The sequence below is a fragment of the Eschrichtius robustus genome, chromosome 16 (assembly GCF_028021215.1).
Source record: "Eschrichtius robustus isolate mEscRob2 chromosome 16, mEscRob2.pri, whole genome shotgun sequence".
Lineage (NCBI taxonomy): Eukaryota > Metazoa > Chordata > Mammalia > Artiodactyla > Eschrichtiidae > Eschrichtius > Eschrichtius robustus.
The window spans coordinates 89372268-89388296 of NC_090839.1; the positions used below are offsets into that span (position 1 = coordinate 89372268).

The window sequence follows — 16029 nt, forward strand, 5'->3', positions numbered from 1 at the left end:
TTTAGTCTGTGTCGGGTCTTTGTTGCTGCATGCGGGCTTTCTCTAGTTGCGGCGAGCGGGGGCTACTCTTCGTTGCGGTGCGCGGGCTTCTCATTGCGGTGGCTTCTCTTGGTGCGGAGCATGGGCTCTAGGCGCGCGGGCTTCAGTAGTTGCAGCACGTGGGCTCAGTAGTTGTGGCTCGCGGGCTCTAGAGCACAGGCTCAGTAGTTGTGGCGCACGGGCTTAGTTGCTCCGCGGCATGTGGGATCTTCCCGGACCAGGGCTCGAACCCGTGTCCCCTGCCTTGGCAGGCGGATTCTTAACCACTGCGCCACCAGGGAAGCCCCTGGGCCATTATTAATGGCACCAGCATCGTGGGCCCTTGGCCAAGCCTGTTTGTGGACAGTGCCCAGAGCGGGCGGCTGGGCGCGTGTTCACAGCTCTTACTCTCGGCTTCCTGCTTGGAGGCCCAGGAAGTAGAGGATGGAGGAGTAGGCTGGGCCTGGGTCCCCAGCACTGACTCGGGCATGGGTCTCTCCTAGGCTTGGGCCCCCCTTCTCTGCACCAGGGCATGGCGCCTGCCTTTCCACCCGGCCTGGGGGGCTCCCTGCCGTCGGCCTACCAGTTCGTCAGGGACCCCCAGTCGGGCCAGCTGGTGGTCATTCCCAGTGATCACTTGCCTCACTTTGGTAAGTGGCGGCCCCGTGGCTGGGGGCAGGGGCTGTGATGGCCTTCCACAGAGAGACTGTCCCAAACGCCGTGGGAGGAGGACTGTCCTCCTATGGCAGGGGGTGTCCACCCAGCAAAATAGGGTGGGTGTGTCATAAAGCCACAGGGGTCCTTGTTTTGATGAGTTCCTACCCAGAAAGCCCACGTGGAGAACCAAAGCAGGGCTGCCCTGGTGGGAGGCCTGGACCCTCTGCCTCGGTGCCCCCATCCCTCAGGAATCCACTTTGCAGACCACTGGGTATAGTAGGAGAAGGTGTGGAGTCCCCACGTTGGCCCCGGGCCTGGGATGTGGCTGCCCATGGCAAAGGGAGGAGGACAGGCTTCTCCGTCCCCAGGAAGCAACTGGAGGCCCAGCTGAGCCCAGCTCTGCCTCAGCTTCCCCATCTGTAAAATGGGGTGATGGGCACCAGGCGGTAGGTGCAGCCTCACTGTCTTCTTGCCCCCAGCGGAGCTGATGGAGCGGGCCGCGGTGCCACCCCTTTGGCCGGCCCTGTACCCACCAGGCCGCAGCTCCCTGCACCACGCCCAGCAGCTGCAGCTCTTCTCCCAGCAGCACTTCCTGCGGCAGCAGGAATTCCTGTACCTGCAGCAGCAGGCGGCCCAGGCCCTGGAACTGCAGAGGAGCGCCCAGCTGGTGGTGAGTTGGGGTGGGCGTGGTCACAGGAAGGCCGTGGGGACAGTGGAGACCCTTGCCGGAGCTCCTCTGTTGTTGGCGAAGCAGAGGGGTCAACCAGCAGAAAGTCCAGTTCTGGACTGTGAGTCAGAAAAAATGAGAGAGGCTGGTGGTCACGGGGGGCCTCCTGGAGGAGGTGGCGTCTGCCCAGAGACCTGAAGAAGTTAGTTGTGGAGGAGCCCTCTGGGCAGAGGGCATGGTGTGAGCAAGGCTGAGAGGTGGACAGAGCCTGGCAGGGGGCGGGTGCAGGTAGCAATGGGGAAACCAAGGCGGGAGAGGTGGCCCTGTGGGCTGGAGATGTTTGCATGGGAATTGAAGGGATCCCTGTGGGCTCCCGCTGTTTCCTGAGCCCTGCCTGGCCCGGCTGGGCGCCTGATGGCCCTGGGCTCCCCTCTAGGGCCGGGACTGGCCTCCACCCACGTTGCCTGATCCCATAACATGGGCGACACTTGGTGTCCCCACCGTGTGGGTGGACTCCCTAAAGCCCGCAACCTTCCTGCCTCCTTGAAGGTGTTCCTGGACGTTTGTCCTCTGCTTGGCCTTGCCCCTCCTTTCTTGTGCAGCAGCTGCTCTGGAGGAGTCAACCGAGGTGACACAGGCAGCAAATGGGGCCCTGGGTTTGAACCTTAGTTCTGCCACGCCTGGCTGTGTGCCCTCCGGCAAGTGAATTCACCTCTCTGGGTTTCAAGTTTCCTCCTGTGGAAATGGAGTTGCTAGTAATTTCTGTGTCATCGGGTTGTTCAGTGAGATTTAACAATCGTGACAGTGGCTGGGGCATGGAGCCTTTCCTCCCCGTGTGATTGTGCGCTGACCGCCTGGCCCCTGGTGAGCACGGGCTGTTCGTGAGCCAGCTCCCTGCCGTTTCCTCAAGCCATCAAAGACCGGGAAAGGCTCCCCCCGCCCACCTTTTGAGGTGTTTTGAGACCCAGATGTGATAAGGCAGGAGAGTGTCCGCAGGTAGTGAGTCCTCCGTGCAGGTAGCTATCCTAGTGTCATGAAAGAGCCTCACACCTCCACCGGCCCCCCTTGCCCTGACCGTGAGGGTCCCAGAGGGGCCTGGGTCTAGACCGGAGGGCCCCCCTAGCCCCATCTGCTGGAATTCTACAAGGAATGCTGTGCTTGTTACACGTACCGTGACGGAATGTCAATCTCAGGCTGGGGGTGTGGGCGGCCTGCAGCCCCAGACCCTGCTTGAGGTTCTCTGGGGGGTCGTGGGGACCCCGGGGACAGGGCAGCTGGTGGGTGATGGGTCCTGCCGCGCTGACCCTGCCTGCCGGCCCCCTCCCCAGCAGGAGCGGCTAAAGGCCCAGGAGCAGCGGGCGGAGATGGAGGAGAAGGTGAGCAAGCGGAGCCTGGACGCCGCGGGCAAGGGTGGCCTGGGCGCCTCGGGCCCCGGGCTGCTGCCTCGGAAGCCCCCCGGCCTGGCCGCCGGCCCTGCGGGCACCTATGGCAAGGCCATGAGTCCACCGCCATCTCCCCGCGCTTCCCCTGTGGCTGCCCTGAAGGCCAAGGTCATCCAGAAGCTGGAGGATGTGTCCAAGCCGTCCACCTACGCCTACCCCGCCACACCCAGCTCCCACCCCACCAGCCCGCCGCCCGCCTCCCCGCCGCCCACCCCTGGCATCACCCGCAAGGAGGAGGCCCCCGAGAACGTCGTCGAGAAGAAGGACTTAGAATTGGAGAAGGGAGCCCCCAGCCCTTTCCAGGCCTTGTTCTCAGGTAGGAGCTGGTGAAACAGATCCCCATATGGTCGTTCACTCATTCACTCCTTCAACCGGTCAATCCTCCTTTCTGTGTTGAGCACCTGCCGTGTACCTGGCCCACCGCTGGGCTCTGGAATGAATGCCCGAGGACACAGCCGGCCGTCATCTCTCTCTAGCCTTCCCTCAGTGGTAGGGTCAGGGGAAATGGGTGTAATGTTAGAAGTAGGTTCTAAGTTCAGAAGGACCTGTCTGAGCATTGAACAAAGTAAGACCTGTAGTATGTTTAGCACCATAGCTGGCCCACAGTAGGTGCTATGTTGTCGCATTGACGATGAAACAGTGTGTTCTGGGTAGTACTCCCACCCCACACATGCCCTCTTCCCATGTCCTGTGTTGGTCGGGACATGCAGCCGGTGGCCTTGAAGGGGCCTGAGGCCTGTGTCCCTCTTCCCGTGGGAGGACTTGAGTTCGAATTCCGAAGTTCAGGTTTCTGCCACCGGAACGCAGTGTGTGATCTTGGGCAGGTGGCTGCCCCTCCCTGGGGAGATTCGATGTCTTGCTAATCAAGCCAAGTGTGGAGCACGTGCCTGGCCCCGGTGCAGGTTGAGGGCGCTCCGTGCCTCTGTCTCCCCCGGTTTGGTTCCTTCTGAGCCCCTGCTGCTTGCCCCGCTCTGGGCTGGGCCTGGGACACTAAGACCGTCAGCTGCACACCATCCTGCTCTCGGGGAGATTACACTCAAGGGTGGGAGCTCAGAGTAGAAAAGTGAGGGAGGGGAGCCAGCACTGTGTTGCTATTATTTTTTGAACAACTTGGATGCCCCAACTCTGCTTTAATGGCGTGGGGCGGGTGGGTTCTTGTGGGACGGAGGGCAAAGTCGGCACCGGCTGGGTGGGGACCATTTGGGGTCTTACTGAGCATGTGCTTCTGGCCCAGCCTTGTGCTGGGTGCTGAGGCCGGAGGGACCAGAGAAAGAGCCTTTGAGACCTGAAGACCCTCAGGGACAGGATGGTGGCCAGTTTTTCTCTCTGTGGCCCAGACATGCAGAAAGGCCCTGGGGTTCCTCAGATGCCGTCTGGAAGGGATCCCAGCCCCGCAGGCCGGCCCAGCAGAGGGTGGCTGGTGGGTGGGTGTTGATGGGGACACACGGGGGTGTCGGACATGGCAGGAGAAGGGGCCCCCGCTGACCCTTGGTGTCCTCGGCAGATATCCCACCCAGGTACCCGTTTCAAGCCCTGCCACCACACTACGGGAGGCCCTACCCATTCCTGCTGCAGCCCACGGCGGCTGCCGATGCCGACGGCCTGGCCCCCGACGTGCCGCTCCCGGCCGATGGGCCCGAGCGCCTGGCGCTCTCGCCTGAGGACAAGCCCATCCGCCTGTCCCCGTCCAAGATCCCAGAGCCACTGCGGGAGGTCCCAGACGAAGAACCGCTGGCGGAGCGGGAGGTGAAGGCGGAGGTGGAGGACATGGACGAAGGCACCGCAGAGCTGCCCTCCCTCGAGTCGCCGCTGACGCTGCCCCCTGAAGAAGCCCTGGCGGCCCCGAGCCCGGCGGGCGGCTGCACGGGTGGCCTGCTGGAGGCCCAGGCCCAGGCGCTGAGTGCCGGCGGCCAGGGGCCCGCGGAGCCCTCCGGGTGCCCGGACTTTGCCGAGGGGGCCGAGGCGCGGGTTGATTCACCGGGCCGGACAGAGTCCTGCGCGGCCGCCCCGGACCTGGGGGCGCGGTTGACGCCTGAGCCGCTGGTCAAGGCTAAGGAGGAGCCAGTGGAGGTGCCCGTGGACGTGCCCATGGCAGAGGCGGTTCCCGAGGAAGATCTGGCCCAGGCGGCCCCGAGTGAGCCCCGGCCCAGCCTGGAACTGCCGGACTGTGACGTGCCCCCTGGGGAGGGACAGTGCCTGAGTCTGGAGGCCCCGGAGGCCGCGCCTGTGCCCGGCAGCGCCTGCTTCCTGGAGGAAGCGGGCTCCGATCAGTTCCCGCCCAGCCTGGAGGACCCGCTGGCTGGCATGAATGCCCTAGCGGCCGCGGCAGAGCTGCCCCAGGCCAGGCCTCTGCCCTCCCCGGGCGCTGGAGCCCCAGCCCTGGAGAGGCTGGAGGCGGTGCAGGGCCTTGTCCTGGAGCCGAGCTTCCTGCACGGCATCACCCTGCTGAGCGAGATTGCCGAGCTGGAGCTTGAGAAGAGGAGCCAGGAGGTGGCAGGTGAGTCATGCCGGGTGGTGGGCCTCTGTGGCTTGCTTTTTTCCCTTTTTATTTATTCATTTTTAGGCCGCGTGGCTTGCGGGAATCTCAGTTCCCCAACCAGGGATTGAACCTGGGCCATGGCAGTGAAAGCCTGGAATCCTAACCACTAGGCCGCCAGGGAACCTCCCGCCTTTCCCCCTTTTAAGGAAAATTTTTTAAAATAGGATTTAAAAAATTTCAAAATCTCCAGGATATGGTTTATTCGTGTGCACTTTAAAAAAACTGTGGTGCAATATACATATTGTAAACTTTCATCATCTTAACCGTTTGTAAGTGTACAGGGCAGAGGTGTTACGTACACATTGTTGTGCAGCCAGTCTTTGGGTTTCTTAGTGGTGAAATTTCTGCTTGTTCTGTCAGTGGTGAGTTTTCTAGTAGCAGGATGCTTTGGGTTGTGAGGGACCAAGAGTTTTGTTTTAACTGGTTAGAAAAAGTCAGGGGAAATTTATTGGCTTGTGGAACCGAAGTATGTCAGTAATTAGGTAATATTTCAGGTATGGCTGGATCCAGGTGCTCAAACCAAGGAGTTTCTTTTCCCTCTTCCCTGTCTCCCCCCACCCCCCTTGTTTCACTTCTTTCTGTTGGCTTCATTCAAGGTGGGCCCACTGTCCTTATGGGGGTCACTGATACTTTCTCCCAAGCCCATGGGCCTGCTCAGCTCAGCAGACACACAAAAGAGGCCACCTCTTTCCACGTAGCTCTGGCAAAGATGCTGTGATGCAGTCTCAATGATTGGCTGACTGGGGTTCCCGCTTTTTGCAGAAGCAAACCCTGTGGCCCAGGAGATGGGATGGACCAGGCTGATGATGCCCAGCCCTCGATGGGGGGGCAGCCACTTGCAGGGTGTAGGGAGGGGCGGTCCTCAGAGGGAATGGCGTGCCTTCAGCAGAAGGGGCCGTGAATTCTGGGCTGGCACAAAACCGCTGACATTCGACATAGAAACTGAGGTGCTCCAAGACGTGTGTAAAGAGGCTGTGGGTCAGGCACAGCCTCGTGAGCCCACGCTCGGGCCAGAAGCGGCACGGAGGAGGGGCCCGGGCCCGGCTGTGGAGGAGATAATAGCGCCGGACGTTTCGGTGTATTTCCTCTAGAATTTCTTCTACACAGACACACACTTCCAAAATCAAGGTCATTTTGTAAACAGTGCTCTGTAACCTGCCTTTTTCACTTAGTATATGCTTTATTAAACATTTCTCAAAGCTGTGTGTTCTTAAAACTTTTTTTTTAGGGATTGCACAGTTTTCTGCCTCGTGGAGGCCCCAGCCTTCAATGACACAATCCTAGATTGTCAGGCATTTTCATTTGCCTTTTTTGTTCCCGCCCTCCCCCCCCTCCCTCCCTTCCTTCCCTCTTTCCTTCCTTCTTTCCTCCCTCCCTCCCTCCCCCTCCCTCCCCCTCCCTCCCTCCTTTCCTTCCTTTCTTAGCTGCTGTAAATGATGTGATGATTACTCTTGAAGAAAAATCCTTGTCCACACCTCTGTTTTCCCAGGGATTTGTTCCCAGGGGTGGAATTGCTGGGCCAGAACCAGGCCATATTTTCAAGGCTCTTTCATTGTCATTGTCAAATGCCCCATTCCAGGAAGCTTGGACGAGTGACACCCACCCCGCCTCAGGCGGCTGTTGTTTTGTTGTTGTTGTTCTAAAGTTCATTGTTTCTTTTCTCTCATTTAAATAGTTTGGTACAAAAAAAAAATTTTTTTTTTTTCCCAGAAGAAAATGAAAACCCTCTTGATCCTACCAGCTGGTGGGTTTTCAGTGGAGACCACAGAGGGCCAGGGGCATCTGGAAAGGAGGGGGCTAAGGATGGGTCACCCGGTTTGGGGGTCTCTGCACACTCTTGCCCCTTTTCACACTCCTACCTCATCCACCTACTCATGCAGCTCCTACTGTGTGCCCGGCACCGTTTTGGTGCTGGGGGCCAGCGGTGAGCCAGGCCATCTGCGTGCAGCCCTCAGCACTGGTGAGGTGGTCTGGTGGTAAAAGGCCGGGAAGGGGACAGGGCAGGGGTGGGAAGGGTGGTCTCCTACAGCGCATGGCCAGGGAAGCCCCTGTTGATAGGTGGGGGAGGAAGATTCTTCTAGGGAAAACCATGCCAGGCCTAAGGAACAGCAAGTGCAAAGGCCCTGAGGTGACTGTGTGTGTCATGTTAGAACAAAGGCAAGGAGGCCAGGGGCAGGAGCAGAGCCGGAAGGGGAGGGTGGTGGCGAGGAGGTCCGTGGGATAACTTGGGTGAGGGGTGATCCTGGGGAGGTCTTTCACTTGGAGTGAAATGAGAGGCCGTAGGAAGGTGGTTTTGAGTTGAGCTGATAGGATCAGACTTACGTGCGGTTCCTTTGTGGGCTGTGCGGAGAGCGGACGCAGGGGTGAGGGCGGAGGTGGGGAGACCCAGGCGGAGGCTCCCGTCTCCATCCAGGCCCAGGGTGGCGAGGGGCGCACAGGCGAGGAGCAGGTGGGTTCTGGGTGGAAGCTAGGGTGTGGCCAGCAGGCTTTGCTGGTGGGCTGAGCGTGGGTGTGAAGGGACGACGCCAAGGGCTGTGGCCTGAGCCGCTGGAAGACGAGAATTCCAGTTTCTGAGCTGGGCAGGTGGGGCGGGGAGCATGTGTGGGGGAAGCCCAGCAGCTGGTGCGGACACAGATGTTTGAGGTGGATGTCTGGGATGCCCTCAGCGCTCTGCAGTGGCGCCTGCGGCCCCAGGGCTGGGGGCAGCGTCGGGGCTGGAACGTGCCCTCGGAGGCACCGGTGTGCAGGGGTGTGTGCACCACAGGGGCGAGGTGGGCCCCGGTGGCCCTCTCCCTTCGACGGTCGCTGACGAACACTGAGCATCGGTCCCCTGCACGTTCTGTACAGAGCTGGGCCGTGAGTGGTCCCGGTTCGTACAGCAGGCCCAAGGCTCCTGGGCCCGTTAGCGTTTTTCCCACAGCCCGTGTCGCTTCCTGGAGCCACCAGCCCTCCCGCTTTGCCCCTCCTCCGCACACAGCTGCCCACAGTCAGCGAACCTGGTTGTCCCCTGGCGTGCTGGCCGTCCTTCCCGCCCTGCAGCGCCGTAGCCTCTGTGACTGACGCCTGGTCCCATGGGGGTTCCAGTGCGCGTCGGGCCCCTGTTCCAGGTCACCTCCACATTGGTAAAGCCACAAGGTTGGTGTATTAGTCAGCTCGGGCTGCTGTACCAAATACTACAGATAGGGTGGGGTGGGGTAGGGTGGGGGTCGGGGGGGGGGTGGTTCTTGAATGACAGAAGTGTGTGGTTTCATGGTTCTGGAGGCTGGAAGTTCTAGATCAAGGTGTCAGCAGGGTTGGGTTGGTTCCTTCTGAGGCCTCTCTCCTTGTTGGCTTGTGGGTGGCCGTCCTCTCCCTGTGTCCTCCCATGGTCTTCCTCTGCGTGTCTCTGTATCCAAATGTCCCCTTTTTATAAGGACACAGTCACGTTGGGTTAGGGCCCACCCTAAAGACCTCGCTTTAACTTGATTCCGTCTTTAAAGACGTTACATTCTGGGGTATCAGTGTTAGGATTTAAACACGTGGATTTGGGGGCACACAGTTCAACCCACAGCTGCTGCCCTCGGGTCATCAGGCTGCCCTGGGCTGTCAGTCCTGGGGGGCCCCTGCAAAGCTGGTGTGTCGGAGGGTGAAGGAGGTGACGGAGTCGCTCTTTGGTCCCCTCTGTGATGGCCCCCCCACCCCTCCCCAGCAACTAAGAGATCTTACAGCACAGAGGACCTTGAAGGGCTTCTCTGCTTTGTGGCCTCAATGTCCGTAAAGACAGAAAAGCAAAACCAGTGACTCCGAACTGGCCACCGGTGACACTTGGTTGTGACAGCTTGCGGGGAGCACTACTGACATCTAGTGGGTAAAGGTGAGGGACGCTGGTAACACCCTACGAGGATGCCCAGGAGAGCCGCCCACAGCAGAGAACAGTCATGGAAATGTGCATGGCCCCAGGGTTCAGAAGCCCTGATCCGGGCAGTGCAGTTGTTAACTGCATTGTTGATTTTAGGGAACTGTGCAGTTGGTAGTAAGGAATACACTTTTTCCCTCCAGCACATGTAGGACATTTCACAAAAATGGATCACACGTTAGATCACAAAGAAAACATCAATTGAAAAACGAAAACTCATGTTACTTTAGTAGAAAGATTGTGGAGAAATAGGCTCTCAGGTACCGTTGTTGAGATCCTGATCTGGTTCAGTCTCTTTGAAGGGCATTTGGAATGTATATCAAAGATAAACACATATACCTTGATCACGTTAATTGCACAGGCAGCATATTTCCTAACACGGGGCCTACCCATTCACTACAAAAAAAATCAGGAGCGACCTAAATGCCATCAGTGGGGGATGGGATCATTTAGATAAACTAAAACTCATCAATACAAGAGAATTCTAGCCTACTGTTGCTCCCTTTGGCCATATAAAATTGCTGATATTCTAGTGTTTTCGACTTACAGAAATGGCACTTTTTGTAAGGCTCAAGCTATAATGTGAACACATGTTGGTATTTTTGTGCTAATGTGAAAAGACTTTAAGTAGAAAAAAGAGTGTGATATGGTATTGATTGATTGATGCCATTTTTATATTTATAAAGGATGCCTGTGTGTTACATACGTTTGAATACGTATAAAAGTTTCTGGAACCACCTGCCAGCCACAGGGAGGGACCTGTGTTTTGGGGAGGAGAAAGGCTTTTGTTTCGTCACACCCTCTGCTTGGTTTGTGGTTTTTATCATGTGCACATGTTACTTTTACAGTTTACAAAACTTATCGTGGGGCTCTTTTTTTCTTTTTTCTTTTTTTTTCTCGCTGCATTGGGTCTTCGTTGCTGCGCGTGGGCTTTTCTCTAGTTGCGGCGAGCGGGGGCTACTCTTCGTTGCGGTGCGCCGGCTTCTCATTGCGGTGGCTTCTCTTATTGCAGAGCAGGGGCTCTAGGCACGCGGGCTTCAGTAGTTGTAGCACGTGGGCTCAGTAGTTGTGGCACACGGGCCTAGTCGCTCCAAGGCATGTGGGATCTTCCTGGACCAGGGCTCGAACCCTTGTCCCCTGCGTTGGCAGGCGGATTCTTAACCACTGCGCCACCAGGGAAGTCCCAGGGCTCTTTTTTTCTGATCATGAAAACCATGCATATTCCTCATGGAAGATTTTAAGGACAGATAAGCAAAAAGAGAAGCGCAGTTCCAGAGAACAGCTCTGCCGGCCTTTGTTGACTCTCTGTGAGTCTGTACAAGTGTGTTGTGAAGAACAGGACGGCACCATGTGCCCCGCACTCTTACCTGTTCTCACTCGGCGCCCGTTTCTGGTGTCTGGCGCCCGTTTCTGGTGTCTGGGAAAGGCCGCGGGGTTGGCGGGGGAGGGGAAGGCAGCGGGCCGTCAGCATCCCGGGGGCCTGTGTGGCCTCAGGCCATCCATGAGCCTGCTCTGGGCCTTGTCCTCTTCCCGCTGGGGGCCTGAGGGGTGGGCTGTGGTGCCTGTGAGCCCGGCCCCCGGGGGCTCGGGCTCACGTCTCTCCTCCCGCAGGTGTGGAGCGGGGCCCAGTGGTGCGGCCCTCGCTGGAGAGCCTGCTGGCGGCCAGCAGCCACATGCTGAAGGAGGTGTTGGACGGCCCCTTCGTGGACCCGCTGAAGAACCTGCGGCTTCCACGGGAGCTGAACCCCAACAAGAAGTACAGCTGGATGCAGAAGAAGGACGAGCGGGTGAGGTGTCCCGGGCCAGGCCTGGGGGGCTGGGGGGGGGCGCGGGGTGCCCCCAGAGAGGCCACCTCGCCTGGGCCTTGGCAGGCTTTGCGTTCGGAAGGGCCTGTTCCGCACCCAGCTTCCGCCACCAGTTTGCTGGGTGGTCCCGGGCAAGTTGTCTCCTCTTCCCGGGTCTCGGTTTATCACGTAATCGCGTGTCAAGAGTGCCTCCCGTGGGTGACAGCTTGAGGGCTCAGGGAGAGCAGACCTGGCTGCGCCCCTGCTGCCCGTGGGCCTTGGGCAGGCGGCTTCGTCTCCCTGTGCCTGTGACAGATGATCCAACAGCCAGCTCTGCCTGTGCGGTCCTTACGGGCCAGTTCGGCCTGGACACAGCCCTGCGAAGTTGGCTTTTCGGTCCTTGGCGTGCAGACGGGCAGTCCGTTTTGCTCAAGGCCACAGCTCGTGAGGGGTAGAAATTGGGTGTGACCCGGGCCCCTGGTCTCCGCTGTGAGGTCCCGCACCCCGGCCGAGGGCGGCGTCCTCACCCGCCCCTCCCCGCAGATGTACGCCATGAAGTCCTCCCTGGAGAGCATGGACGCCATGGAGCTGGACTTCCGGATGCGGCTGGCGGAGGTGCAGCGCCAATACAAGGAGAAGCAGCGCGAGCTGGCGAAGCTGCAGAGGCGCCGCGATGCCGAGTGAGTGTGCCCCGCCGGCCCGCGGCCTGGGCTCTGTAGGCGCCGCGCTCAGGAGGGCGGCCGAGGCAGGCCGCCAGGTGTGCGTGGCCCCGAGTGACGTGTGCGCACCGTGCGTCCCTTCTCCGCGCCCCGCCACCCCCCGGGTGCACAGCCAAGCGTGTGATTCTCTTTAAGGGACAGGCGCGAGGAACCCCATAGAAGCTTGGCACGCAGAGGCCCTGGCAGGCCGCGGAAACGGACCCACGCCCTGAGCGCCCTGTCGCCCCCCCGCAAGAGAGGGAAGAGCCGCATCCGTAGCGGAAAGTAAGGCTGGCCCCTCGGTGGGTCGGGGACTGGCACAGAGCTCGGAGGGGAGGAGCCCGGGCCTGCGCGGGGCCTGTGTGGGCGCCGGGGACCTCGCGTCCCTCAGGCTCTGACCCACCTGGATGGGCGGCTCGTGGGCAGCATGGCACGCTGCCCCGGGCAGGCCAGGAGGGCGAGCGTGGAATGGACAGGCAGACCCACCGCAGCCAGCGTGTCGAGTGTCACCCAAGCGTTGGGCCCGTCTTCCTGCGGCACCTGCTTCCTCCACGGCTAGGGGCCGATCCCCGAGCTGCTCTTTGCGGAGGGCCGCGCCGTGCTCTTGCTTGGTTCCCTCTGTGCCGGACAGCGTCACTCCCGCTCTCCTGGCTCGTTGTGCCCGAGCCCGCTCCCTGGGACCGGGGCCGCCGTCTCCGTGCACTCTGGGGACAGGCTCCCCGGGGAGCAGCAGGTGCCACGTGTGGCTGGAACGAGAGATCTCCCTCCGGGCTGGGTGTGGAGAGCAATGGTGCTGTGGTCCTCCCAGGGCGTCTGGGGGTAGCACAAGCTGAATGGGCAGGGGCTGGAGGGCACCTCTGCCTGGGACAGCAGGGCAGGCGGACACCAGGGCTTGGTTGAGGAAGCAGAGGGGGCCACAGGGTACCTTCAAAGGCATAGGAGAGGCAGTGGGGCGGCCACAGCTTTTCTCAGGAGAAGACAGCCCCAGGGGCCCCCACGTCTTGCATTTAACCTTCTTGGATGTTCCTGACTGATGAGAGGTTGGAGAGAGGGAGAAATACCCTGTCACCAGCCACACAGGGAGAGCAGGGGGGGAGAGCAGCTCCTGGGGAAGAGAGCAGAGGCTGGGGCTGCTGGCACGCAGAGCCGCTGGTTACGAGTGTGGACCCCGGAAGTGGATGCACCTCCTGCTCAAGTCCCAGGTCTGCCTCTTATTGTCATCCTGGGCCAGGGGTTAGCTTTTATAGACGAGTTCCTTCATCTATAAAAAGCAGTATATAGAACAAAGCATTGTTTTGTGGTTAAAGTATAAAGCACAGACATGGAACAAGACACATAGTACCAAGTAAAAATTATTATTATTATTACTTGTGAGGGTTTAGCTTAGAGCAGGCAAGAGGCCTTCGGACCAGGACCATGGCCCGACTGCTTACGCTCCTAGGGGTACAGGAGACCAGCCAGCGGCTCTTCCTTCATAGAAGCTCTTGATCTTAATCCCCCTCCCATCCTGGTGGATTTCCGTGGCATTCCTGATCCTTGGTCTTGGCATGTTTTGGTACAGAGGTATCTGACGGTGTAAAGATATGTGTATGAGTGTGTATGTGAAGGAGCACGAGAGAGAAAGAGGCCAGCAGAGGATACACTGCTTTCGAGAAGTTCTTCTTTTTTCCCCACTAAACTCTCATTCTGCCTCCTTCACAAGTATCCCAGAATCCCGGCGCCATAGTGCTAGAGGCTCCGTCTCCCCAGACTCGTCACTCTGTCGTCACGGTCTGTGCGTCGACATCCAGAGCCCACCCTTCAGGGCCACGAGGGCGGACCCCCAGCCCGTGAGTGCTGCCTGGCCGGGGCGCTGACCGGTGGTGCATCTGGGTTTCAGGCTGAGCGGCAAGCCCCTGCTGACCTCGGACGACTATGAGCTGGGAGCAGGGATGAGGAAGAGACACAAGGGGCCTGAGGAAGACCACGATGCCCTTGGCGGGACCGGGACAGCCAGGGGGAGGAGCCAGCCTTGGGACGAGCACGAAGCCTCTTCAGACTTCATGAGTCAGGTCAGTGGCCCCGCCCCGTCTTCCAGGTGTGCTGCCGGCTTGGGGCGGAAGGTCTGGAGGGGGTGCCGGAGTTCACGCTCCCTTTGCAGGCCTGCTGGCCCTGCTGCTGCACGGAAACTGTGGAGGTGGTTGCCTTAGTGCCAGAGCGACTCTCCTCCAATGTTCCTCATTGTGCAGAGGGGGAAAGTGAGGCTCAGGGGAGGTCAGAGACCACCAAAGTAACAGCCTCAGGTGGAGCTCTGTGTGTGTGCTCCGTGACCCGGTGCTGAAGCCGAGAAGAGAGACTGCAAGTTCTTAACCAAGTAATGCAATTACTCTGTTGTTTCACAGTATAAGAGTTTAACGAGCAGCTTCAGCACTCTGTAGTTTGAGGAAACAAGGGCTTGATGCCATTGTAATTTCCTCTGTGAGCTGTCCTGAGGTAAGGGGGTGAGAGCCAACACCTTGATTTTTCTTCTTTCTGCAGAGCATTGAAATCATCCACTTAAGGCCCTCATTGCTAAATGCTTACGCACCTTGTCATCCCTCCCAGTAAAAGCCCTGTGGGAGGGGGCTGTTTTGGTTGACTCGGCAGTCAGAGGGAAGGACTCCCCTAGGGGACACTGGGTCCAGGCGGAGGGGAGAGAGCCAGTTTGTACGTCAGGATCCTCTGTACTCTCGAATTGTGAAGGACACTTTCGTGGTTTCATTGACACTATCCCAACTTTTCTCTCTTTATGAATTGTTACCTGACTAAAGAAAATAGCGATAAAGTGTTCAAATGAGGGCCACTGAAATGGCAGGTTTCAACAACAAAGGACTACAGCCGACGAGAGACGCGCAAGCAGGAATTTATCTGTGAAATCTCTAATCGTTCTTTCTGCTTCAGGCGTCCAGGGCACACTCAAGGCATTTTCTCGGCAGCTTTAGCCCATTTAGCTGGATGGGCTGATTCAGGCTGTGCTGTGCAGCCGTCTTCATCACCTGCTTTAGGCGATTGAGATAAGCAGATCAGCTGTGCTGTGATCTGGGTTTTCCGTCTTGGGTTCATCCCTCCTCCCTTAATCCAGCCGCCTTCTCCCACTCTGCGGCAGCAGTGCTTGCTTCGAGCGCTTCCCCTAGGAGGCACCAGGTAGCGCCGTGGAGAGCCAGTGGCAAGCCCGTGTCACTGATAACTGTAACCACAGTGATGGCTATTTAATAAGTGCTTCATGTGCCTTTTCTCAGTTCGTCTTCAGAACAACCCACTGATGCCTGTGCATAATTACCCCCATGTTACAGAGTAGAGGAACTGAGGCTAAGAGGAGTTAAGCGACTTGCCAGAAGCCACAGAGGCAGGGAGAAGGAGCTGGGGTTCGTCAGAGCTCGTGCATGGAGACCCAGTGTTTGGTCAACCGTCTTAACCTGTGACTTCCCAACTTCCCTTTCCAGCTAAAGATTAAGAAGAAGAAGATGGCCAGCGACCAGGAGCAGTTGGCAAGCAAGCTGGACAAAGCCCTCTCCCTCACAAAGCAGGACAAGTTGAAGTCGCCCTTCAAGTTCTCGGACACTTCTGGGGGGAAATCAAAGACGAGTGGGGTCTGCGGCAGGTACTTGACACCCTACGACAGCCTGCTGGGCAAGGACAGGAAGGCGCTGGCCAAAGGCCTCAGCCTGTCTCTGAAAGCCTCCCGAGAAGGTAAACACAAAAGGGCCGCCAAAGCCAGGAAGATGGAGGTGGGGTTCAAGGCCAGAGGCCAGCCCAAGTCGGCCCACTCCCCGTTCGCCTCGGAAGTGAGCAGCTACTCCTACAGTAAGTAGCGGGCCGCGCCGCCTCAGGGCCGCTCTTATTCTCCTTCCTCCTCTTTCCTCCTCCTCTTTCAGCCTCGAAAGCTCCAAAGGTCTCTCTACCGCGCCTCTCTCGGCCTCGAAAGCGCGAAGGTCTATTTTCCGCCTCTGTGCGGGCCCCGCCCGGGCCGGAAGCGGAAGTGCCTGTGATTGGCGGGCGCCGCGCTGGGCGGCCACCTATGATTGGTGGGTGCTCGTGATTGGCGGGCGGGTGGGAGCGGAAGCCCCCCCCCCCCCCGCCCTTTCGGTGCCCGAAAGCCGTCGGTGTGGAGGCCGTGTACCACAGAGTTGGCGGCGTCTCGGTCTAGAGCGGCCGGTTGTGAGAACCCTAGAGATGACCCGGATTCCGCGGCCCGCAGGCGGCTGTCTATCCTCGGGCCTGGTGTTAGAACAGCGTCTATGGAGCGCACGCCAGGGCTGTCTGGGCGGTATTTCCCTTTGTCTTTGCGACGGTCCTCCAAGTGGTTAAACC

General features: G+C 59.1%; 1 protein-coding gene across 6 annotated transcripts in view; it reads left to right on the forward strand.

Annotated features, from left to right (window-relative positions):
* Window positions 1-16029, forward strand: part of TNRC18 (trinucleotide repeat containing 18) — an 89744-nt gene that overhangs the window by 40265 nt on the left and 33450 nt on the right. For 4 of the 6 annotated variants that reach the window (XM_068524628.1, XM_068524629.1, XM_068524630.1 and 1 more), the window contains 9 exons: window positions 522-668; window positions 1155-1345; window positions 2671-3100; window positions 4289-5281; window positions 10830-11005; window positions 11546-11682; window positions 11857-11985; window positions 13580-13751; window positions 15162-15522. In XM_068524628.1, coding sequence (XP_068380729.1) covers window positions 522-668; window positions 1155-1345; window positions 2671-3100; window positions 4289-5281; window positions 10830-11005; window positions 11546-11682; window positions 11857-11985; window positions 13580-13751; window positions 15162-15522 — 2736 coding nt within the window. The remainder of the gene's footprint in view (window positions 1-521; window positions 669-1154; window positions 1346-2670; window positions 3101-4288; window positions 5282-10829; window positions 11006-11545; window positions 11683-11856; window positions 11986-13579; window positions 13752-15161; window positions 15523-16029) is intronic. The other 2 variants (XM_068524631.1, XM_068524632.1) reach the window with 2 other exon arrangements.